The 24,830-nt window shown below is 35.3% G+C and overlaps 1 protein-coding gene across 4 annotated transcripts in view; it reads right to left on the bottom strand.

Moving 5' to 3' along the window:
- Positions 1–4,554: 4,554 nt before the first annotated feature.
- The window catches only part of atp9b (ATPase phospholipid transporting 9B), a 60,406-nt gene continuing 40,130 nt past the window's right edge, over positions 4,555–24,830 (bottom strand). For 3 of the 4 annotated variants that reach the window (XM_065288840.1, XM_065288850.1, XM_065288853.1), the window contains exons 17-30: positions 22,753–22,845; positions 21,339–21,422; positions 19,216–19,386; positions 18,993–19,091; positions 18,813–18,902; positions 18,579–18,723; positions 16,386–16,450; positions 16,136–16,291; positions 15,878–15,942; positions 15,530–15,638; positions 15,308–15,365; positions 11,179–11,382; positions 7,547–7,579; positions 4,555–7,265 (exon numbers count right to left, since the gene is read on the bottom strand). In XM_065288840.1, coding sequence (XP_065144912.1) covers positions 7,129–7,265; positions 7,547–7,579; positions 11,179–11,382; positions 15,308–15,365; positions 15,530–15,638; positions 15,878–15,942; positions 16,136–16,291; positions 16,386–16,450; positions 18,579–18,723; positions 18,813–18,902; positions 18,993–19,091; positions 19,216–19,386; positions 21,339–21,422; positions 22,753–22,845 — 1,509 coding nt within the window. In that variant the 3' untranslated portion in view covers positions 4,555–7,128. The remainder of the gene's footprint in view (positions 7,266–7,546; positions 7,580–11,178; positions 11,383–15,307; positions 15,366–15,529; positions 15,639–15,877; positions 15,943–16,135; positions 16,292–16,385; positions 16,451–18,578; positions 18,724–18,812; positions 18,903–18,992; positions 19,092–19,215; positions 19,387–21,338; positions 21,423–22,752; positions 22,846–24,830) is intronic. The other variant, XM_065288846.1, reaches the window with a different exon arrangement.

A 24,830-nucleotide genomic window follows, 5' to 3' on the forward strand; every position in this document is an offset into this window, starting at 1 on the left:
CAAAGGTAATTTACGTCATTTTTTTGCTTGTTATCAGGACTTTATTTATTTTATGTGGAAGTCCACAAAAACCATTTGTTTATGTTGTTGCTGCTGAAACTGTCTATATAAAAGTTGTTTTGCTGGGTTGTTTCAACTCAAAATTCTGGGTTGTCAAATAACCAATCGCTGGGTTTGTCCCTTTCTGACCCAACACTGGGTTGAAAATAAAAACCACAGTGTAAGCAATCCAGTATTTATGATAATTAATATCATACCCAATTTAGGATATATAGGACTATCGAGTTCAAACTTAAGAATTTCTACCTTTGAAAAAAGCTGTTATTTAAATAAAAAAGCTGGGTTGTTTCCACCAATAGTTGGGTAAAATTTTGACGAACCCAACTGTTGGGACATTTCACAATACTTTTTAAGGTGTCAAATAAATCTTTGGTGTCTCCAGAGTACGAATGTGAAGTTTTAGCTCAAAACACCATCTAGATAATTTATTATAACATGTTAAAATTGACACTTTGTAGGTGTGAGCAAAAATGTGCCGTTTTGTGTGTTTCCTTTTAAATGTAAATTTGCTGATCATCAGTGTCGTGTTTGGATAGTGCAGATTAAGGGGCGGTATTATCCCCTTCTGACATCACAGGGGGAGCCAAATTTCATATTTTTTCACATGCTTGCAGAGAATGGTTTACCAAAACTAAGTTACTGGGTTGATCTTTTACACATTTTCTAGGTTGATAGAAGCACTGGGGACCCAATTATAGCACTTAAACATGGAAAAAGTCAGATTTTAATCCCCTTTAACCTAGAATGAATAAGTCCATATTTAACCTAACTATACTTTCAATGCATACAAACTTGTTGATTGTCTCTAAGGACACATGTGATGTAAAAAAATCCCTGCTTAAGTGCAGTTTTAATCTACAGTAGGAAAGTGCTTACCTAAAGGCGTATCCCAATCTGTGTCCACCTACAGGAAACACAATGCATTGGAAAAACAGATACACTTGAGACAGTAGCAAAATAGTATGACGCGTGTTGTGCACAACATGTGGCTGATAAAAAAACAGGACTGCCCTACAATCTCTGCAACATGTCCAGCGAACAAACACATCAAAGGGTGGAGGCCCTATAGGGCACGTGCCAAACGTTCAGTCATTTAAAGCAACCGCTGACAAAGCAGGATTTCGTTTTTTCGCTGTTTATAAGGCCAGGGAGCATTTTTTTGACGTAAAAAGGAGTAAAGGTAGATAGAGCGATAGAGAAAAAGAAAGAGAATGGAGGTAGAGAGATAAAAGACACTTCCTGGCATATTAAGGCAAATGGACCATCACATCAAGCACCGGGTCTCTGTAAAACACACATTTCCTGATCTGTGGATTATGTGTGGGTGAGTGAGGTGGAGGAAGGGAGGAGGGTGGATAACAAATCTCTGCAAATGTTTTTTTAAGAGTGATATTTTCAGAACAGTACCAACCAAAGGTTTGGACACACCAACTCATTTTAAAATAATGCCATAAAATGATAAGCAAGAAATCACAAAAAGTAAATTGCACCAAAACATATTTTAGCATCTTCAAAGCTGCAACCTTCTAGATAAGAGCTTCATATCTGCCTGATCCGACTCATCCAATTAATAAAACAAAAAAATGTATAAACATAATAATATTATATTAATTAATAATAATAGAAATTAGTGAAAACTATACTTTTTAAAAATCATTCAGTTTACAACATAAACAAACAGCTTTTGTGGCCCAAACTTAAAGAGCATTGCTAAAAGCAATGTTTTGTTGTGTATTTGCCGCAATAAAATGTTTTGGGTGGTTAATGGGTCAAAAAACATTATTTTCCACATACCTTATTGTTGCTCCTCTACACTGTAAAAAAAAATCCGTAGAAATTACAATGTTATTGCAGCTGGGTTGCCGGTAATTTACCGTAGATTTACATTTATGTTATTTACTGGCAAGAGTTTGTTCAAAGTTAAATAAATGTTAAAAATTAACAAGTCTTTATCTTTACAGAATAAAACTATACAATAACAGCATCATGCAAAGCATTCTGGGAACCAGAAATCATCATCAACCTTTTTCTGTTTTTTGCTTCAGATTTTGTTTTCCAGAATGTTTTGCTTGATGCTGTTTTTTTAGTTTTACTCTGTAAAGACAAAGACTTGTAAATGTTTAATGTTCATTTAACTTTGAACAAAATGTTGCCAGTAAAAAACATAAATTTAAATCTACGGTAAATTACCGGCAACCCAGCTGCAATTTCTACGGAATTTTTTTACAGTGATATGCCCTGCCTTTCTGAAACGCATTGATTTTGACAAAGCTCATCGTTCTGAAAAGCGAAGTGTCCTCCGATTGGCCAGCTAACCAGTATGTTGTTATTAGGGTTGTCACGATTATGAAATTTTATATATATATATATATATATAATTTGGATGGTTAATTGTCTAATAAACTGTGACAATTGTTTGTCGTGATACACTGTAAAAAAATTCAGTAGAAATTACAATGTTATGGTTGCCGGTAATTTACCGTAGATTTACATTTATGTTATTTACTGGCAAGAGTTTGTTCAAAGTTTAATAAATTTTAAATGTTAACAAGTCTTTATCTTTACAAAATAAAACTATACAATAACAGCCTCATGCAAAGCATTCTGGGAACCAGAAATCATCATCAACCTTTTTCAGTTTTTGCTTCAGATTTTGTTTCCCAGAATGTTTTGCTTGATGCTGTTTTTTTAGTTTTACTCTGTAAAGACAAAGACTTGTAAATGTTTAATGTTCATTTAACTTTGAACAAAATGTTGCCAGTAAAAAACATACATTTAAATCTACGGTAAGTTACCGGCAACCCAACTGCAATTCCTACGGAATTTTTTTACAGTGTAGATTAACATTAACATGAAAAATATTGACTTAAACTGGGGAGTCTCGCTTCACAGGACAATGCCAATTAACAGGTTTTAAATAGTCAGACTACTTTCCCCGTTTGACCGTCGTGTCAACGTCAACAGGCCGAGGAAGTAAACTGTTGCCTACAATCTGTGTGTATGTTCTAGTCCAAGAAAAGAGATTTAAACTGAGATAACTCGCGTCATTGTTTACTTTTGAATTTGTACCTTTGCATATCGTTAACATGTACTAACAACAAAGGATGTGTAAAATTGTGAACTGGAAAATAGGTGCTCTTTAACTTAACCGGTAGACTTCTACACAGAATCAATAACAACAGAGTCCTTAGGGTAGATTATTTCTGATAACAAGCTAAGTAAATAAACAGTAAATTACCTTATTTCAAATCATAGCTAAAGCGTATCAACCTGAGCTAATGCTACTTTGTAAAATTTTGTTATTTAGATACAAATCCTTAAATTCTTGCCTGGCTGCCAAATCCACACAGCGGTGATCCATGCTCACTATCTCCCCTTGTCTTTTGGAAACCGAAAAATATTTATTTTCCAGCTCTACAAGGTATTTGTTCCAGAGGTCAGTTTAGTCACTATAGCCAGACTGATAAACAAGCACAAACCGGAAGTTAACTTCGGGCCAAACACGTAGCCGTTACAACGCGCGTGCGTCCAATGAAACTGTATAACTATAGGAGCATCAAAGTTTGATTTTAATCATTTATTTCAATTTAATTTCAATCTTTGACATGACCTTACTCAGTCAATATCGAAGATATCGAGGTTATATTTACACAGAATTATTCAGGATGATATCAGTAATCACATATAATGACCAAAGCTGGGATTTTACAGGCAGGGTCACATATTTGGAAAATCCATTGTGATAGGAGTTCGTGTAATGCGATTTCAATTTATCACGATTTATAAATAATACAGATAAAATCAATTTTCCCAAAATCCATTCGCCTCAGAGGACACTCTTGAAATAAATGATCATATGTATCATGTATCATAAAAAACTGAGCAAATAAGCAGACAACGCAGATTTGAAAAAACTTTCCAAGCAAAGATACATTCTGTGGTATTTGAACATGCAGTCATTAATATTAAACAGACAGATGTCACACTGTGATTAAATAACAATCTGTATTTTTTAAATAAAATGATTAAAAATGAATGTGAAAGTCTATTTTAAGCATCAATCATAGTCTTGCTGATACAATCTGGCCAATTTTGGTTTAGGGAATCATAAATGCTGGGGAAAGTCGCCCTCTAGTGGTTAAAAACGATACTAACATTAAACCGCGTACTGCTGGTAGTTCGCATCAATTCCAAAGGGGTTAACAAATTTTAGTTTAAAACCTTAATAATAATAATAATAATAATAATAATAATAATATGACAGAATAGGTAATTTACTTATACATGCTTCTGTAGTTTAAATGGTATTGTTTAGGAGTGCAAAATATTGTGGGTTCGATTCCCAGGAAACACACACATATTGATAACATGTATATCTTTAATAAGTCACTTTGGATTAAAGTGTCTGCCAGATGCATACATTTAAATCATGAAAAGTGCCATGAATGAACATAAATTCAACTAATTCAACTACACAAATTACTCACCAGACCATCTGGAAACATATTGCTCTTTATTTTGACATAAACATTATTAAAAAGTACTGCTAAATACTCCTAAAACTGTAATGTTGATGACATTCAGAGTAAATGCACCAAAAGCAGTGGTCAAACTCAGTAACAATTCAAAAATATCAAATTTTTAGATATATTACTTACAGTAGTAAAAAAAAAAATGCTAGAGAAACAAAAACACAAATAATAAAGTGTGCACAAATAATAACCAAAGACAAATATTAAATAAGCTTTTGTTGTTGTTAAACTCTCACAGGGTTATTTTAAAGATTGTATACAGTAGATGAAAAATCGGATGATTTGCCTGAGTACAGTACAACTTAACTTTATACAGAAATCCATCATTATGCACAGTAAAATAATAATAATATAATAATAAATGGCATGCATGCATGTGCTTGACATTATTTCAAATTTAGTACTGTATGCACGCACGCACACAGTATAGAATATAAAGTGAATGATAAAACTCATCCACATATCAGCATACAACTTTATAAACATAAGTTGATTTTACACATTATTAAGCCAACTTGAAACATCAGTACAGTTATAAGAGCTGAATAGTGCAATGCTGTTTCTGTACTTTAATTGTAAAAGCCAAAATAATTCTGATTGAAATGTCACTGTCTATAAAAAAGGAAATTGTCTATTCGATTGCAGCTCTAAGCAACTTTATATATTTTACATATTTAACAAACACCTGTTTCGATCTTATAAAAGTCATGAATATACAACAGCGATCCACAGAAAATACTACGTGATTTGTTCTTGTGAAAATCAAAACACATTACAGTGATTAGTATCAAACTTCAATCAATTTACACATCTAAAATCTCAAATAACTCACGGTTTCAAATGGTCAAACTTATGTCAGGTTAAACTACGTGTTAATAGTCATGTACATTTAGATGTCAAGATCATTTCCACTGTACAAACACTGACTGTAATACAAAGACCTGTAGCAGCCACAGCCACAAAAGAGCGGCCTGAACTTCACTTCACTACCTAACATTCATGCAAGTTAAGTGCTCCAATCATAACGCGGATATTTTTAGCCCCGCCCACAGATTAAAAAATAACCCAGAATGTGCCCAAAATTAAAAAGTACTGAATAACACTAAGGATGTAGGGTTTACTAGAAATTAATCCTTAAATTATCAATCCATTACATTATGTCATTTAATTACCCATCAATAAAAACATTTATATGCATACATTTAAAAAATAATGCTGATTTAATCTTAAAGGATTAGTCAATTTTCTTTAAAAAATCCAGATAATTTACTCACCACCATGTCATCCAAAATGTTGATGATGTCTTTTTTTGTTCAGTCGAGAAGAAATTATGTTTTTTGAGGAAAACATTCCAGGATTTTTCTCATTTTAATTTACTTTAATGGACCCCAACATTTAACAGTTTTAATGTAGTTTAAAATTGCAGTTTCAAAGGACTCTAAAGGATCTCAAACGAGGCATGAGGGTCTTACCTGGCGAAACGATTGTCATTTTTGGCAGGAAAAATAAAAAATATGCACTTTTAAACCACAACTTTTCTTGTGTGTGACGCGTCAGCGTGACCTCACGTAATTGCGTAATGACATAGAAAGGTCACGTGTGACATATATGAAACGCACATTTGCGGACCATTTTAAACAATAAACTGACACAAAGACATAAATTAGTATCATTCCACATACAACAACCTCAGAACGGTCCTCTTTCTCCACACTTGTAAAGACGAGCGTAGTTTCGCATACGTCATCCGTGACCTCTTGACGTAATGAAGTATTACGTGAGGTCGCGCTGGTGCGTCACACGACTGGAGGAAGACAAGAAGATTTGGTTTAAAAGTGCATATTTTTTATTTTTCCTGCCAAAAATGACAATTGTTAAGTGCTGGGGTCCATTAAAGTCCATTAAAATGAGAAAAATCCTGGAATGTTTTCCTCAAAAAACAATTTCTTGTCGACCGAACAAAGAAAGACATCAACATTTTGGATGACATGGTGGTAAGTAAATTATCTGGATTTGTTTTAAGAAAATGGACTAATCCTTTAAAAATTTAAAGGAAGAGTTCACCACAAAGTGAAAATTCTGCATTTACTCACCCTCTTCCAAAGCTGTCATTATAGAGATAGACAACCCAGTTCTCATTCACTTTCATTGAAATACAAGAAAGAAAGAAAGAAATTTCTGTCAACTCTCATTTTAGTGTGTGTCCCCACAGCCTTTTGTTTTTTTTCATTTTGTTTATCTTGATCTCATTTTTGTGCCTTAGTCTCTTCAAGTATTCAGTCCAACTTGCTGTCTTCCCCTACAACCGTCTCACTTATGCCAGTTATACGTACATATATGCATCACATCATGCCATTGCATAAGCATACATAAACAGCCTCGTACAGCGAGTACGCTGATGTTACCTTAAGTTAACATCACGCTCGGCGTTAACAAGCTGTGAATCAGATCTGTGTGTCAAAGTGGCTTATGTAGCCATCAAGTGTGCTTATAAAAGATTTGCATGCCTGTTGACACCGTATAAATACTGGAAAGCTCAAGAGGACAGTTTGGAGTAACTGGGAGGCGAGAACTTCCGCTTCAGATATTTAATGATGTAGAGAGGCAGACAGCTGACCAACGTGATGGCACACACCTTCCACAAGAACACCCGTGTCGTGATGAACGAAAGATCTGGAGATATAAAAAAAAATATAAAACATTAAGATCAAAAGTGCTGATTTGTGTCTATTTTTTTTTTACAACAAGTCAAAGGACCATTTAGGTTGTGGATGAAGTGGAAGCACTGCACCGATGAAATGTTTCGACATTATGAGCGATCGCAGGGTCAAAGCACATTGGTACGGTCTCCGTCTCATCCACTAGCGTAAAGCCCAAGGGAGGAGAACGGACTCGTGTGTGGAAATGATAACTGGTGAGATGACGAAGGGAACACAGGAAGAAGACAAACCTACCCAGGAAAGCTCCTAAGGTCACACGACCTATGCCTGAGGCACAGTCACAACACAGAGGTGCAGAAAGAAGACAGAACAAAGAGCTTTAATGTTGTGATTACACCGCACACAGCTGTACTGATGTGTGTTTGGGTTGTACATTATAACCAGAGGCTATAGGGTTATCTGTCATGCTGCATATTTGCATTGATTTGGTCTTATATTGTCCTTTTGATTAAAGCTAAGGGCCAACTGGCAAAAACAAATGATCAAAATACGTCAATAGAGATGACTAGATCTTTCTGCGCCACTATAATCACAAATGCATTTTATATATTTTTAAAGTGGCACAAGGTTGTATTGATTTTTTTTCAGAAGACTTAACCTGTCCATATTAAACTGGAATTAAATTTAAATAAACAAAAAGACACGTTACCTTCAAAATAATGAATACACACAAAACAGACTGATAGACAGACAGACAGAAAGATTGATTGATAGACAGATTGATAGACAGACAGATGAATAGATCAACTGACGAACAAGACAGAGATATAGATAAACAGATTGATAGAATGATAGTTATATAGACAAACAAATAGAGATAAATAAATAGGCAGAAATAAATAAATAAATAAATAAATAAATAAATAAATAAATAAATAAATAAATAAATAAATAAATAAATAAATAAATAAATAACTAAATAAATAAATATATAGATATATAGATATATAGATATATAGATATATAGATATATAGATATATAGATATATATAGATATATAGATATATAGACACACACAGACAGATACATACATAGACAGATTGATAAGCAGATAGATAAGACAGATATATAAATAAAGAGACAGATAGACTGATAGTTAGACAGACAGACAGACAGATAGACAGACAGACCATAGAAAGGATATAGATAGACGGATAGACAAACAGACAGATAGACTGATAGTTAGACAGACAGACAGACCATAGATTGGATATAGATAGATGGATAGACAAACAGACAAATACAGATAAATAGACAGACAGGCAGAAAGATATACAGATATATAGACAGACAGATTGATAGAAATACAAACAGATTGAAAATAGACAGAGATATAGACAGACAGACAGGTAGATGAATAGATCAACAGACAGACAGACAGACAGACAGACATATAGATAAAACTGCTTGATAGACTGATAGTTATATAGACTTATATAGAAATAAATAAATAGGTAGAAAGAAAGAAGGATATATAGACAGACAGGTACATAGACAGATAGATAAGACAGACATATATAAATAAATAAATAAATATATAGATAGACTGATAGTTAGACTGATAGATAGACAGACAGACAGACAGAAAAATAGATAGGATATAGATAGATGGATAGACAGATTTATAGAAACACAAACAGGTTGAAAATAGACAGAGATATAAACAGACAGACAGACAGACAGACAGGTAGATGAATAGATCAACAGACAGACCGAAAGATTGATGGATGGACAGACTGATAGACAAACAGACAAATAGATCAACAGGCAGTCAGACAAAGATATAGATAAACTGCTTGATAGACTGATAGTTATATAGATAAAGATAAATAAACAGGCAGAAAGAAAGAAGGATATACACATAGACAGATAGATAAGACAGACATATATAAATAAATAAATATATAGATAGACTGATAGTTAGACTGATAGATAGACAGACAGACTGAAAAATAGATAGGATATAGATAGATGGAAAGACAAACAGACAGATACAGATAAATAGACAGACAGGCAAAAAGATATACAGATATATAAGCAAACAGATTGATTGACATACAAAAAGGTTGAAAATAGACAGAGATATAGACAGACAGACAGATAGATAGATAAATAAATAGACAAGAGAGAGATATAGATAAACAGCTTGATAGAATAAAAGTTAAATTGACAGACAGATAGATATAAATAAATAGGTAGAAAGAAAGAAAGAAAGAAAGAAAGATATATCAGAGACAGACAGACAGGTACATAGAAAGATATATAGATATATAAATAGATCGATAAACTGATAGTTAGATAGACAGACTGAAAAATAGATTGGATATAGATAGACGGACAGACAAACAGACAGACATATACAGATAAATAGACAGACAGGCAAAAAGATATACATATATATACACAAACAGATTGATTGACTGATAGTTAGACAGACAGATTGATAGACTGATAGTTAGACAGACAGACATGCAGACAGATATGACAGAGATAATAATAATACACAGATAGATAGACTGATAGTTAGACAGACAGACAGACAGACAGACAGACAGACACATAGACATATTGTCAGACTTGGAGAGTCAGACAGACAGACACATAGACAGATCTGCAGACAGACAGACAGACAGTTATGACAAATATATTAATAAACCGATAGATAGACTGATAGTTAGACAGACAGACAGACAGAGAGACACATAAACACATAGACAAACAGACATACAGACAGACAGACAATATAGATAAATAGATAGATAGATAGATAGATAGATAGATAGATAGATAGATAGATAGATAGATAGATAGATAGATAGATAGATAGATAGATAGATAGATAGATAGATAGATAGATAGATAGATAGATAGTTAGACAGACAGACAGATATGCAGACAGATATGACAGAGATAATAATAATACACAGATAGATAGACTGATAGTTAGACAGACAGACAGACAGACAGACAGACAGACACATAGACATATTGTCAGACTTGGAGAGTCAGACAGACAGACACATAGACAGATCTGCAGACAGACAGACAGACAGACAGTTATGACAAATATATTAATAAACCGATAGATAGACTGATAGTTAGACAGACAGACAGAGAGACACATAAACACATAGACAAACAGACAGACAGACAATATAGATAGATAGATAGATAGATAGATAGATAGATAGATAGATAGATAGATAGATAGATAGATAGATAGATAGATAGATAGATAGATAGATAGATAGATAGATAGATAGATAGATAGATAGATAGATAGACAGACAGACAGATATGCAGACAGATATGACAGAGATAATAATAATACACAGATAGATAGACTGATAGTTAGACAGACAGACAGACAGACAGACAGACAGACAGACAGACACATAGACATATTGTCAGACTTGGAGAGTCAGACAGACAGACACATAGACAGATCTGCAGACAGACAGACAGACAGACAGTTATGACAAATATATTAATAAACCGATAGATAGACTGATAGTTAGACAGACAGACAGAGAGACACATAAACACATAGACAAACAGACAGACAGACAATATAGATAGATAGATAGATAGATAGATAGATAGATAGATAGATAGATAGATAGATAGATAGATAGATAGATAGATAGATAGATAGATAGATAGATAGATAGATAGATAGATAGATAGATAGATAGATAGATAGATAGATAGATAGATAGATAGACAAAAACCAAACAGAAATAATATAACTTGTCTGTGATTACATTATTTTAGTTTTTGATTATAATATTAGTACTTAGATTATTTTCAGGTATTTAACATTACAGAAAAGGAAAACAGCATTTCCACTTCACGCAAGTTCTTACCAAAGTATTCATTGAGGAAGGCGAGTGAAGCGAGGTAACAGCCGAGACTGATGAGCTCAGCCACAACCATAAGCCAGTGCCAGGTGCGAATGGTCAACGCCACCATCAACAGTTCAGTCAGGATCAGAGCAGTGAAGGAGATGGCAACCACATGAACAAACTCCTGATCAAACAGCACCAGTGCCCCATACATCAGGATGCCCCCTGGTGGACAAACCGAGGAACAAATAAACCAACAGGAATAAAAGCCAAAAGTGACTGTGTAGTGTCATATTATTGAGCATAAAACACAAAGCATGTAACACTACAGTAGTATCACATTAAACAGGGGCACAACTTAGGGAAAATTTATATTTATTTATGATATTATAAAATGTTCACTTCCACTGTTTTAGCAAATGACACCAAGATTCATTGATTTCTATCTAGAACTTTACCAAAATAAGAAAGTCATGATTGACTCATTCACATTTTTAGAGCCCTACACAGAGCTGCCAACTTCTGAGTTCAGCTTGGAGTGAGATTTTTTTTTTTTTTTTGGGGGGGGGGGTTGTGGTAATAATTTTTTTTATAAGTCCTAACCATTTGCCAATTGATAATAGTGTGGATTTTAGCTATTTCTGTGTTAAATAGTTGGAAAAGACTGCGTTAAAATGGTTCAATACAAATCGAATCATATTTTAGAAATTAAATTGAAATAAAAGCTTTTACTGAGTTTAAATGCCTGAGATTAGAGTCTTTACTATTGTTTTATACACTTATGCTTTCCTTCTGATAAAAGTGCCAAAAAAGTTCTTAAAATCTAATGAATACTGGTCTCTGTAAAATGTATAACTGCAGATGACAGCAGCTTTGATTCAGTTTATCCAGTGAGAAAGAGAAGCGTAAAGTGATGATTTGTGATTGGTGATAGAAGACTGTCACAATCAAATAAACCAAATTAGTAGTTTATATTAAACTAAAGCAAGAGATAATGTGTACGTCAAGACATATAATTATATTTCGTATATATTATTGTTTATAGATGTCAAATATAAATTGACCTTTTTCTCTTTTATTAAAACCTGTCACCGCAAACATCACGCAGGCTTGTACTGCTTGCAAAAATACACACGTGACGCGAGTGATGGTTGATTAAAATTGGTGTTTTCTGAGGGTATCTGCGTGCGTGGAATCCGGGCAATTCTCTGCTTTTCATCCAGACCTTGACGCTTTGTGTGTTCGACTGGTGCGGAGCTGACTGATCTGCGTATGACATCAGAGTCACGCGATAGCAAAGGTAAAGGCGGACCCTTTTGTAACATTTCGACTTGCTCTCGCGGTACTCTGATGTCCTCGCTGCCGAACTTCCTGCGCAGCGCCACATAAAGTGAAATGCTCTTTGACTCTTTGCAGCAAAGTACCAGCAACATGAGAAGTGGTGGCACATAAGACAGTGAAGGTACGCTAAAATATAAAAGTGTCAATAATGTGAGCACTGCTTTAGCTACTTACATCGTGCGTTGCTCTTTCACCATCGCGCAGCCGCGCACTCGCTCTCTGTAGTTTGTAGCTGGCGCTTCGGCATTTGTAGACAATAACTCCACCTTCTTTGATTTGATTCGCCTTCGCATCATTTTGACTTTGACGAGCGCTTTATGCTGTTTGAGGCACGCCAGATAGAGATAGGCGTTTTACAGTATTTACAGTTAGGTATTTTTATAAAATTATTTAATGTCTTTTATTAAACTCAATGGGAATCTAAATGGTGGGCACGAGCCTGCGTGAGAAAATGGATGTGTGGCGTGAGAGCGTGAGAATGGGGTCAATTGCGTGAGTCTCACGGCGAATGCGTGAGAGTTGGCAGCTATGCCTACAGTCTGATCGCAATTCACACGAGCGCGTCGAGGCCTGACCCCTGCTCGCTCGGCTCCTCAGCCTACTGTAACTTTCTCTACTTTCATTTTAATCATAAACGCCGGTGCCATCCAGCCTAATGGCCTTTAACTGATCACATAATTGCCTCTCTTCATACGGCGAAAATTCCTTGAGCTTACTCACTGGACTAAATGAAATCTTTGCTCATATTTCCCTGTTGTTCTTGACTCTCTGTATGAAGGTTTAATTAAAAAGCAAGCGCTGTCAGACGGGGACACTGATCTCTCTCGTTCACCGCAAGGATCGATTTACAGTGCGGATAAGCCAGCCGCGTGTGCGTGCGTGAGAGCGGTCGACGTCCGGCTCAGAAAAGAACACTACTTCGGATTTGTGGGAAAAGTTGTATTGCATTACAAGGTTTATATCTTTTAATGATATTTTTTAAGCCTGCTTGCTTCTGTTTTATTTTTAATTTAAGTATACTCAACTTTAGTCTTTACATAATGACATTTATACAGTGCAATGTATCAGGAAATGTGAAATTCAGTAACAATTTTGTTGGATTTTATCATTTTGGTATTGTTCGTTAATATTTAACTCTTTCCCCACCGCGTTTTTTTTTAAGTTGTCTTTACATATTGACATTTATACAACGCAATGCATCACGAAATGTAAAATTTAGCAACAATTTTGTTGGATTTTACCATTTTGGTATTGTTCGTTAAAATTTAACGCTTTCCCAGCCAGCCTTTTTTTAAAGTTATCTTTGCATAACGAAAGAAAAAAATTGCAATGTATCAGGAAATGTAAAAATTTTGTAACAATTTTGTTGGATTTGATCATTTTGGTATTGTTTGTTAAAATTTTATTGTTTTCCAGCAAGCCTTTTTTTAAAAGTTGTCTTTGCATAAAGAAATTTAAACAATGCAATGTATCAGGAAATGTACAAATTTTGAAACAATTTTGTTGGATTTTATTATTTTGGTATTGTTCATTAAAATTTAAATCTTTCCCAGCAAGCCTTTTTCTAAAGTTGTCTTTGCATAATGAAATTTAAACAAATGCAATGTATCAGGAAATGTAAAAATTTTGAAAAAAATTTTTTTTATTTTTTTTGGCATTGTTCATTAAAATTTAACTCTTTCCCAGCAAGCCTTTTTTAAAGTTGTCTTTGCATAACGAAATTTCAATGTATCAGGAAATGTAAAAATTTTGTAACAATTTTGTTGGATTTTATCATTTTGGTATTGTTCGTTAAAATGTAACTCTTTCCCAGCCAGCCTTTTTTTAAAGTTGTCATTGCATAATGAAATTAAAAAATTGCAATGTATCAGAAAATGTAAAAATTTTGTAACAATTGTGTTGGATTTTATCATTTTGGTATTGTTCGTTAATATTTAACTTTTTTCGTTTAAAAAAAAAAAAAAAGAGTTGCTAGCCAGGGCCAGCATTTTTTATGATTTTCACAAAAGTTTAATACCCTCATCTATAAAATTTTCATATATATAAACATACAATATATCAATGAAAGAACAGACCCTCTGATTTCAGACAAAAAACCCAGAAAAAATCCTATCTTCATTTGTTCTCTTTTTATAACTTGTCAAATACGGGTTTCTTCAAAAATATAAAATTTTAAGCAAAAAGCTAAAATGATTGCATTTTTGTAAAGGACTTTTGTAACAGACCAGATTCAGAGCGATGATCAAAACGAAAAAAATAACAGTAAGTGGAAAATAATGTTTTTGAACCATAAACCACACGAACAAATTGTATTATACCAAATACACAAAATAACGTTTTTTTTTTAGCAATGAAATAGGTGCACTTTAAGTTTTTCATTAGTTGGGTTAGGGCACCACCTAGTGGATATTAGCGGGAATACAGATTGCTGTAAAAACTCGCCAGGGAAGCAGGAAAGCGTTTTCTAAGATAGGTCGTCAATGGTGGGGAAAAGAGTTAAGAAATGAGAAGCGAATGCATTGTAGCATCAAAAGCAAGTCGACCGTATCTGAAAATAGGTCAATCATTTTTACTTAGATTATAATTTGAAAGATGTATTATAGATATTAGAATTATTATAGTAACTATAAGTCATTATTACATTTACTTATTCCTATATTCATGCTGACACATTGAGACACGATCCAGTTTATGGAGTTCATTTGCTACAACACTGTACAGTACAAACATCATGCAAAAAAATTAAAACATATCATCAGATAACTGTATACAATCAAACATAAACACAAGACACCGTTCATCCATTTACCTTGATACACACTTATCAAAACCCAAATCAGGAAGGTCTTAAAGGACAGGGAGCGGCCCTAGTGGAGGGAAAACCAAAGTCAACATCACCGTCATGCAGCAAACGCCAACTCATGCCTTAGAAACGTCATTCATCTACATAACATATATCAATCAAAACATGCAGATATTTGAGCTAAAGCGTTAGTTCTTATTATTACCATCACTGCCGTTATGTTGTTACCTTAGTGAGGTCTTTATAGAGCTCAGGATAGAGCAAAGCCATATCAGGTTTCACATCCTGATCCAACACCAGGGAAAAGACAGGGAACATGGTGTAAACGGTGGCGTAACTGGGAAAATAAGTGCAATGTCAGAAAAAGACCTACAGCTGCTTGTTGCGTATGTTGATCGAGAAGCATCGCTATGTATCCCATTTTTTGTTTTTTACCCGAAATAGGGGTTATTTGAAATTTTTGGGAGGTGTGCAACAGGGTGTGATGCGTAGGTTGCACCGAACACTTGACACAGAATTATAAATTGGGCTTAAGTGTCTTACAAACGGTTAAATGTAAACAAAATGTACACTTACCCCACCATAAGGAAGCCTTGATACAGGGGAATAGATGCAAAGTAGAAAATGGAGGAAAACACAGCCTGAGAGAAGAGACGCAGCAAATCAGCATTCAATTCAAGATGTCAACACTACAAATCAAGCACCCGTGTAGCAGATACAAGTGCCGCTCTTATATTTAAGAACAAACCAATTTGTTAAGTCACCTTAGAAATCTCAGAGATGTAATGGTGGGGCGGTTCACTCTGAATATGTATTCGCATTTGCATGCGTTACCTGCATGGTGGAAATGATCATGCCGCGGTGCATGACAAACTGGCCGAGCGCGGCCGAGCGTTTGTAGCTGTTGCGGCCGTGTACCATCAGCAGCCTGCCGATGTGCTTGAACTGGGTTATGGAGAAATCTGCGGCCAGAGATGCCTGTTTTCCCTCCTGCGACACATTGAAATGCATTCATGTTGAAATGTCATAGAAGGCCCTTTTACCAGGCCACATTAATTATACTTGGTAATGAAAAATACCTCACCTTTCCTTCAATACCAATACCACAGTCTGCTGCCTGGATCATGCTGACATCATTTCCTCCATCACCTGAGCAGAAAGATGATAGCAAGAAAGAAAACATGAGACGCTGTAGAGCCAGTCATTTTACCGCTCTCAAAGATTCATGGGAGCCACATTTGGTTAGGTGTCTTTAACTACCGTACTATCTACTTACATAAGACATGAACGCTTTTGATACAATGTAGCTAGTGAGAACAAACAAGTAGTTACATTTAGGGGTGACCCCGAATAGTCGAAGATTCGATGCATCGATAGGAGAAGCCTGATTCGACTACCAATCTCACAGTCGAATCGTCGCAGATGTGTTATGAAATGAGGATCATTTAATTTTGGCCGTATGGGTGCACACATTATCTGATTTCACATATAACAGCTTTCTCACAATATATTAATATACTGCATAATATGATAATGCTGCAAATAATATGTGAAGTAGCAGCTTTCAATAAATATTTTTAAAATGCGTTAATAAATCCAACAACCCCTGTGACCGGGCTACACGTCCATAAGAGGTTTATATGTTAATAAACCATTGCCTCTTTGTTTCTACATTTAAAAGACAAAGCTGGCAAATTATATTATGCCTTTCGTTCTTTTAATAATTTCTATATTTTATTTTATTTATAAATCACTTTGGGTTATCTGATTTAACTATTTGGCTTGTGTTTTGTTTCCGTGCACTTGAGGCATTTTGCATATTTGTTCTGCACTTTGTAACTTCTGACCTTATTTTATTTAAAAAAAAATATTTATTATAAACGTAAATTCTGATCTAATTTACATTTTGGATTGCTTTTCGTTGTATGGATGTTGCGCTATTGCATGCTGGCCATGCTTGCGCATGTAATTTAGCCGAACGGGCAAGGTGCTCTGCGTCTCATATTTAGGAGTTCATCAAACTAAACATTAAAAAACGGATGTTTTTCGACGAGTATACGTTTTTAAAATGTATTTAAAACATAGTGGTTATCTTGTCAAAACAGGTAAGCCGTTTTTTTATTTCGGTGATGAAATGGAAGTATCTGCACCGAACCTATTTCTGCCTGAAACGAATGTCTTTATTGTGATTTAATATTATGGTGGGTCGGTGTTCACTTTCAAATGATAGCAAAGAGATTCCTAAAATAAATAATATCATCCGGTCTTTCTGTATCTAAAGTTAATACAGAGATGATCAAAGTCAAAGCAAGCAAGCAGGTATTTCTGTGCTAAATAATAACGCGTAGTGTCTATAAAATCATTAATTTCAGTGTTTTTCATGTTATAAATTAACGTTTAATGAATTGTAAATAAAGATTAGTTTTTATCATTTACAGTAACAATCACAAATTATTTGTCAATTCTCATTTGTCGTTTTTTTTTTTTGGTCATGACTGCTTTGACGCGCTATCTCCTAATTAAATAAAAACACTTAATTGTAGCCGGAGATTCCAAGGCAGGATCACCTTTGTTATTTTTTTAGGTTTAGTTATCAAAATGTATTTTTGTGTGATGTTCTGTAGATCGTGGCTTTAAAATGTTATGAGGAATAATTAAACAAATGTTGCCTTACATTTGACCTTAAAAAAAAATATATATAAATGCATCGTCAGTTTTGTCTTCGTTTATTACTTGAAAGACAGTTTTGGTCACTTTATCAGAAAGTTCTTTATGTGTGCTGCTTGTGAAAGAAAATAAAAGTTACCAATTTGTACCTGGTCTGGCCCCCTCCCAACCCATGCACACAAACATAGATGACTCGACTATCGGTCGACTATGGAAAGATTCGACAATTCTGATTCGAATATGTAAATCCTTAGTCGAGGACACCCCTAGTTACATTGTAACTGTGCTAAAAATACGCTCATCTGTGAGTACACTCGTCTTAAAGCTTAAAGGCGGAGTGCATGATTTTTAAAAAAAACACTTTGAAAAGGGAGTCGGGCCGAGTACCACAACACACTCGTAGCAGTATCAGCAGTAAGGGGCGTGTCTACTAACCGACACCGTTGTCTGGGTTGCGTATATGTGGGGTGGGCCTATCAAAAAAGGTCCAGATTCTATTGGGGTAGTGGCGTGTTTGTTTAGGTGATTTCAAATGTGAAAACATTGGCTTTCAGAGATCATGCACCCCTCCTTTAACAAACAATTTCAGAGGAGGACAGAGAGAGCTGACCTATGGCACACGTTCTGTTGGCCGTGTGTTGTTGTAGCAATCGAACGATCTGAGCTTTCTGCGTGGGAGAGCAGCGACAGCAAACCACAGCGGGACATTGACACGCCAGCTCCACAAACTCATGTTCGTAGTATCGCAGACACACCTGACACAAATAGAAATGGCGTTTGAGAAAAATCAACCGTGGACGTCAACGTGTCGTAAAAAGCAAAACAGATTTTATTTGCGTTTTACCTCCAGAGAGTCTCCAGAGATGACCAGGGCACAGTCATGTTTCCTCCTGAAGGCGTTCAGCTCCAAATGAGCCTCACCACGATTGGACACCTAGTAAACACCAGACAGCAAATGCGTGAAACAGCGTTCACACTCAATCTACTTTAATTTAATCCAAATCATAAGTGAGTCTGTGCCTACCGGTCTGAAAACGTGGATATCTTGATTTCTGGACACTAAATGAGAGCTTTTGGCGATGCAAGTTGCAGTTTCAAGCTTGTCTCCTGTTAACATCCAAATCTGAAATAAAGAACCCAAGGGTCAAAGTTCAGACTAGAATATAAAAAAAGCTTTATAGAGTTATTCTACTCATGTTGGATATCATGTTTACTGCAAACAACTGACAGCAGTTGTGTTTGTGCACCTTGATCCCAGCGTTGCGAAGGAGCTCCAGCGTCGGTCTGACATCAGCCTGCAGTTGATCCTCAACCCCAGTGAGACACAGAAGCTCCATCTCTCTCTCCAGACTCTCCACCACTGCTGCCACCTTCAGAGCACGATCATGGATGCTCAACTTGGCCTGGTTATATCGATTCTGAACACAAAGAGAGAAATCAAATGACTTCTGAGTTACACGTGACATTTCAAGCCTAATTTTCAATTAAACCCAAGACTAATTAAAGGAGTAGTTCCCAAAATATGAAAATTCTCATAATTTAAATCACACTTATGCCATCCCAAATGAATATGACTTTCTTATATGAATTTATTTTATGATCTTACCACATTATAAACCTCTGGGATGCCATTATGGTAAGTTAGTTATGAAAGAATTTTCATATTTTATTGAAATATTTATTTTTATATAACAAAACTACTGGCTTCAAATTGATAGTAATTTCAATCTTTAAATAAAAATAAAAATTTTGGCACAATAATAATACAAACAAGCAAAATAAAATGAATGCAAAGAGAAAGATAACTGCAGAGCAATCTTTTGGGGTGGTTTTCTTAACTCTTTCCCCGCCAGCATTTAAAAAAAAGTTGCCACCCAGTGGCAGCATTTTTTATGATTTTCACAAAGTTTATTGTCTTTCAGAAAATTTTCTTTTTAAATATATAAACATACAATATATCAAATGAAAAATAAAATACATTGCAAAGAGAAAGATAACTGCAGAGCAATCTTTTGGGATGGTATACTTCACTTTTTCCCCGCCAGTATTTAAAAAAAGTTGCCAGCCATCGGTAGCATTTTTTATGATTTTCACAAAGTTAATTGTCTTTCAGAAAATTATCTTTTTTAAATATATAAATATACAATAATCAAATGAAATAAATTGCAAAGAGAAAGCTAACTGAAGAGCAATCTTTTGGGATGATATCCTTAACTCTTTCCCTGCCAGCATTTTTTTTAAAGTTGCCAACCAGCGGCAGCATTTATTATCATTTTCATAAAGTTTATTATCTTTCAGAAAATTTCATTTTTTAAATATATAAACATAGAATGTATAAAATGAAAAATAAAATAAATTGCAAAGAGAAAGATAACTGCAGAGCAATCTTTTGGGATGGTATCCTAAACTCTTTCCCTGCCAGCATTTTTTTTAAAGTTGCCAACCAGCGGCAGCATTTTTAATGATTTTCACAAAGTTAATGGTCTTTCAGAAAATTTTATTTTTTTAAATATATAAACATACAATATATCAAATGAAAAATGAAATAACTTGCAAAGAGAAAAATAACTGCAGAGCAAACTTTTGGGTTGGTATCCTTAACTCTTCCCCTGTCAGCATAAAAAAAAGTTGCCAGCCAGCGGCAGCATTTATTATCATTTTCATAAAGTTTATTATCTTTCAGAAAATGTCTTTTTTTAAATATATAAACATAGAATATATAAAATGAAAAATAAAATAAATTGCAAAGAGAAAGCTAAATGAAGAGCAATCTTTTGGGATGGTATCCTTAACTCTTTCCCTGCCAGCATTAAAAAAAGTTGCCAGCCAGCGGCAGCATTTATTATCATTTTCATAAAGTTTGATGCCTTTCAAAAATGCTCTTCTTTAAATATATAAACATACACTATATCTAATGAAAAGAACAGACCCTCTGCTTTAAAAAAAAAAAAATCATCCTATCTTCATTTGTTCTCTTTTTATCCCCTCTCAAATATGGTTTCTTTTTCAAAATACAACAAAAGCTGAGATAATTGCATTTTTAAAAGGATTTTTGTTCAAAACATAGAGATTTTACTGTTTTTAAATCCATTGATGCTTTAGTGTTTTATAAGTTGGGTAAGAATGCACCTAGGATTGCCTTAAAAACTCACTGGCAGGAAAGCGTTTCCTCTTAATTGCAGAGATAACTCTTCAATGGCGGGGAAAGAGTTAATACGTTTAGCCACACTTATTTAAAAAAAGTACGACAAAACAAGGGTTCAAAATTTTAGACTTTGTGTGAATAGACCTATGTCAATTTGGATCCAAATATGCAAAAAGTTATATATAGTACTTACTTAATTCAGAAACAAAGACAGTATATGTGTACCTCAAAGTCTTGGTACTGCTCTTCACTGAGTGATTTTTTGGCCACCACCAGTGTCCGCAGTCCCTCTCTGGCCATGTTTCCACACTAAACAACACAATACAATACACATCTCTAGTTCAAGCAGTAAAACAGATAATACACGGTGTATTAGTGTGCGTGGTTGTATATTAGACAAAGAACTTAATTAGTGTACAGAAAGCATGGAAACAAAGATGTAAACAGAATTACGTTCACAGGAAACATCGAAACACTTCCAAACGAATTATGAAACGCCCATGCAATTACACACAAACACAGAGGAAGAATCAATGGTGCCTGTGGGACTCTTTAACCACGCTATGAAAAGATGTGGGACAGCAGTTTAATTTTGATATGAAAATGCAACAGCGAAAACTTGACTCTGTGATTACTTATTGACCTTTTCTCGTCACGACCAGCCCAATGAGGATTATGACATGATCTTGCTCCCAGTCATACAGTACTGCCTTTATTTGGGTCATTCATTAATTAATAAGCCTCATCTCCGGCAACCATTGACTGCATATTGCCAATACAATTATAATCATCAAAGTGAGAAATGCATGTGTGATGATGAGCTGCGTGATTTGTCCTTGATCACTTAGTACGGATGAAAGCAAAATAGAGAGAATTTGTTTCTGCAATGAAATGTGACACGATGTGACACAAAATAAAAATGTAAGAAGTTTGATGTTAAATTGGTCTAGATAAAACTGTATCACAAGTCACAAGATGCGACCAACCATTAAGTAGATTGTGATGTGTAACTGTGCGACTGTGCGTTGGTGGATAAGACTAGGACTTAAAAATACGTAAGATGATGGACATATGTATCTCAGATTGCTTGAGGGTGAGTAAATCATGGGGTAATTTTGATATTTGGCTGAAGTATTGCTTTAATTATAGCATGTGTGATTATTGCGTACATGTGGTATAAGTTGTTTTGTATTTTTTTGTACATTTAGATGAAATATTAGTTTAGATTTGTTCATGAAACATCTGTACACAAATTTAATTCACAAATCTGTGCGTATGCATGCTTAGTAAATGACATCCAATGTTTTTAAAATGAAAATCTTAACTACTTAATCTGAGAATAAAACAGCTCTGCTAATGCAAGTAGAAACTGCAATTGATCATGCTTGCTTGTAGTCATTCCAACATAATCATATTCACTAATGCATATGCGAAATGGACCGCACAAATGTTGCCAAAATACAGAGACCAAAATACAAAAAATGAACTGAAAGCGAATACAATGTAAAACAAACAAAAAATGAAATACAAAACAGGAAGGGTCAAAGAAACAGACAATTAGGCTATTCACAAGCTCACCAGCCCACACAAATGATGCCAAATGATGATTATCCATCAACAATGATCTATGCATTCTTACCTCCTCCTCCAGCCAATCATTGTACTGTACAATGCTCGCCATGGCAACATCGGCTCCTTTCATGTAAAACGTGATGTCACCAGTAGCCTCCTCCTGAAAAGACAATCAATTCAATTGAACAAAAAATAAAAACAAATTTCCAAAACAACATCTAAAATATTAGGGTGTCCAACAGAGGAACAGAAAACAACATCAGCGGTCCACAGACCCCAGCCGGTACAAGCACAAAAGGAGCCAAACAGAGATGATTTGCACTAATGCATGAGCTCACACACAAGCACACGAAACAAAAATCTGCCACAAATACTAATATGCATGCATAACAAACAAACAATAAAAACAAACACAACACGCTTGCAAAAACATGTATAGTATACTGTATACTGGTCTGAACTCTGAAGCGTACAATAGCATACTTAAAATATTATATGAGACACATTCAAAACCCAAGCTACAAAAGATATATGATTAACACACACAATTACAGCATTTATATTCTATGCACATTTTTTTTACCAAAGTAGTAAGACAGGTAGCTGAGTGACTCCACACCTCCCCAACATTGCTACAAAAACACTTGCATGATTTTGCTCTACTCAAAAACTAGCGATCTCCCTAGAAAGGCACCATTTCACGATTACAGGCACACTGCCACGCTCCTGAGGGATAGGCTGTAAAAGCCAGGTAATTTTATCATGCTGCCTCCTAAGATACCTAATTTTTGACCAATTAGCAGTGCAGCAACTTGTTTATTTAGCAAAGTAGCCAATCCCAGAATGCATTGCAACAAACCCTTTGTAATTTTATTATATCTCATTTGATGCTGACATGAATAGATAAAAGTAGGTACCAAATTCGGTGGCATTCAAATTTATCTGTCTAGGTTTTCGGCAGCACACTACATTTCCATTGAGAACCTTTAAAGCCCTTCTCACAGAGACACGAGATCTCGCAAATTGAGGTATGGTCACGCGATAAAGTCATGGCTCTGCCCTGCGGAGCTGTCCGGCATCTGGCCAAAATAGAAGCTCTGCGTATTTGTGCCGGAGGGCTGCGGATGGCCGGAGCCGTGACGGATTCGGAACGCAGTCAGTGGAAATACACACATAGACTTGAATGGAAACAGATTGACTCCGCCGCCGTTCCGCAGCCTTTCCGCAGTCGGTGAAAATTGGGGGTAAGTAGCGGGTCCGTGTGCCCCTCCGACCCGCAAACATAACTTACAGAGTGTGGTTGTAGCCGTTTGAAGGCTAATCAAGGTTGCAGCAGCAGTAGAATTCGTCCAGTTAATTCGTCCATTGAAATAATTTTAGGCTACGTTCACACTGCAGGGCTTAATGCTCAATTCTGATTTTTTGCAAGGCCGTTCGCATTTCCAATTAAATGCGACCTTTTGTGATCTCCTGTGTGAACGTGAAATGACCCAGAAGTGACCCGCATGTGCAGAAGAGTACCAAACGTCAACAACGTAACTCGTTGTTTGTGGAAGTAGCTAACGTTAAACATGGATGTCAACAACAGTGTAGTCAACAGCGGAGCTCTTTTTGCAATATTAAAGTTATTTTCCCAGTAGAGCCAGCACAATTACAATGTTCTCGTTTTAAGAAGAAAATTAAAAAGGAGGATAGCAAGGTTTTTGGCCATGGCGTTTTGTTTTCATCGTCCGCCATGGTTGTTGTTTATCTTCTCGTTCCCGCCTACTTCAACGCAGAATTATGACATTTGTAGCGCATCAATGACGTACGGGTTGGACACATGTGGCCTGGCCGTTCAGACAGAGGTCGCATTTCAAAAGATCAGATACGTATCGGATTCAGGACTACATACCCAAGTGGCCTGGGTCACAATTGAAAAGATCAGATCTGTGTTGTTCAGACTGTCATGAAAAGATCAGATACAGGTCGCATAGGGGCAAAAAAATCGGAATTGGGTCGTTTCAGCCTGCAGTGTGAACGTAGCCTTAGAGACATTATTTTAAGGTCGAAAAACTACAAAGTGATGCTTTAACATCCGACAAACTATGTTCTTCATGGTGAAAAAACGATTCTTTAGATCATAAAAAGGTGTAAAAGAAATGG

Source organism: Paramisgurnus dabryanus, chromosome 19 (assembly GCF_030506205.2).
Source record: "Paramisgurnus dabryanus chromosome 19, PD_genome_1.1, whole genome shotgun sequence".
In the NCBI taxonomy this organism is placed as follows: Eukaryota; Metazoa; Chordata; class Actinopteri; order Cypriniformes; family Cobitidae; genus Paramisgurnus; species Paramisgurnus dabryanus.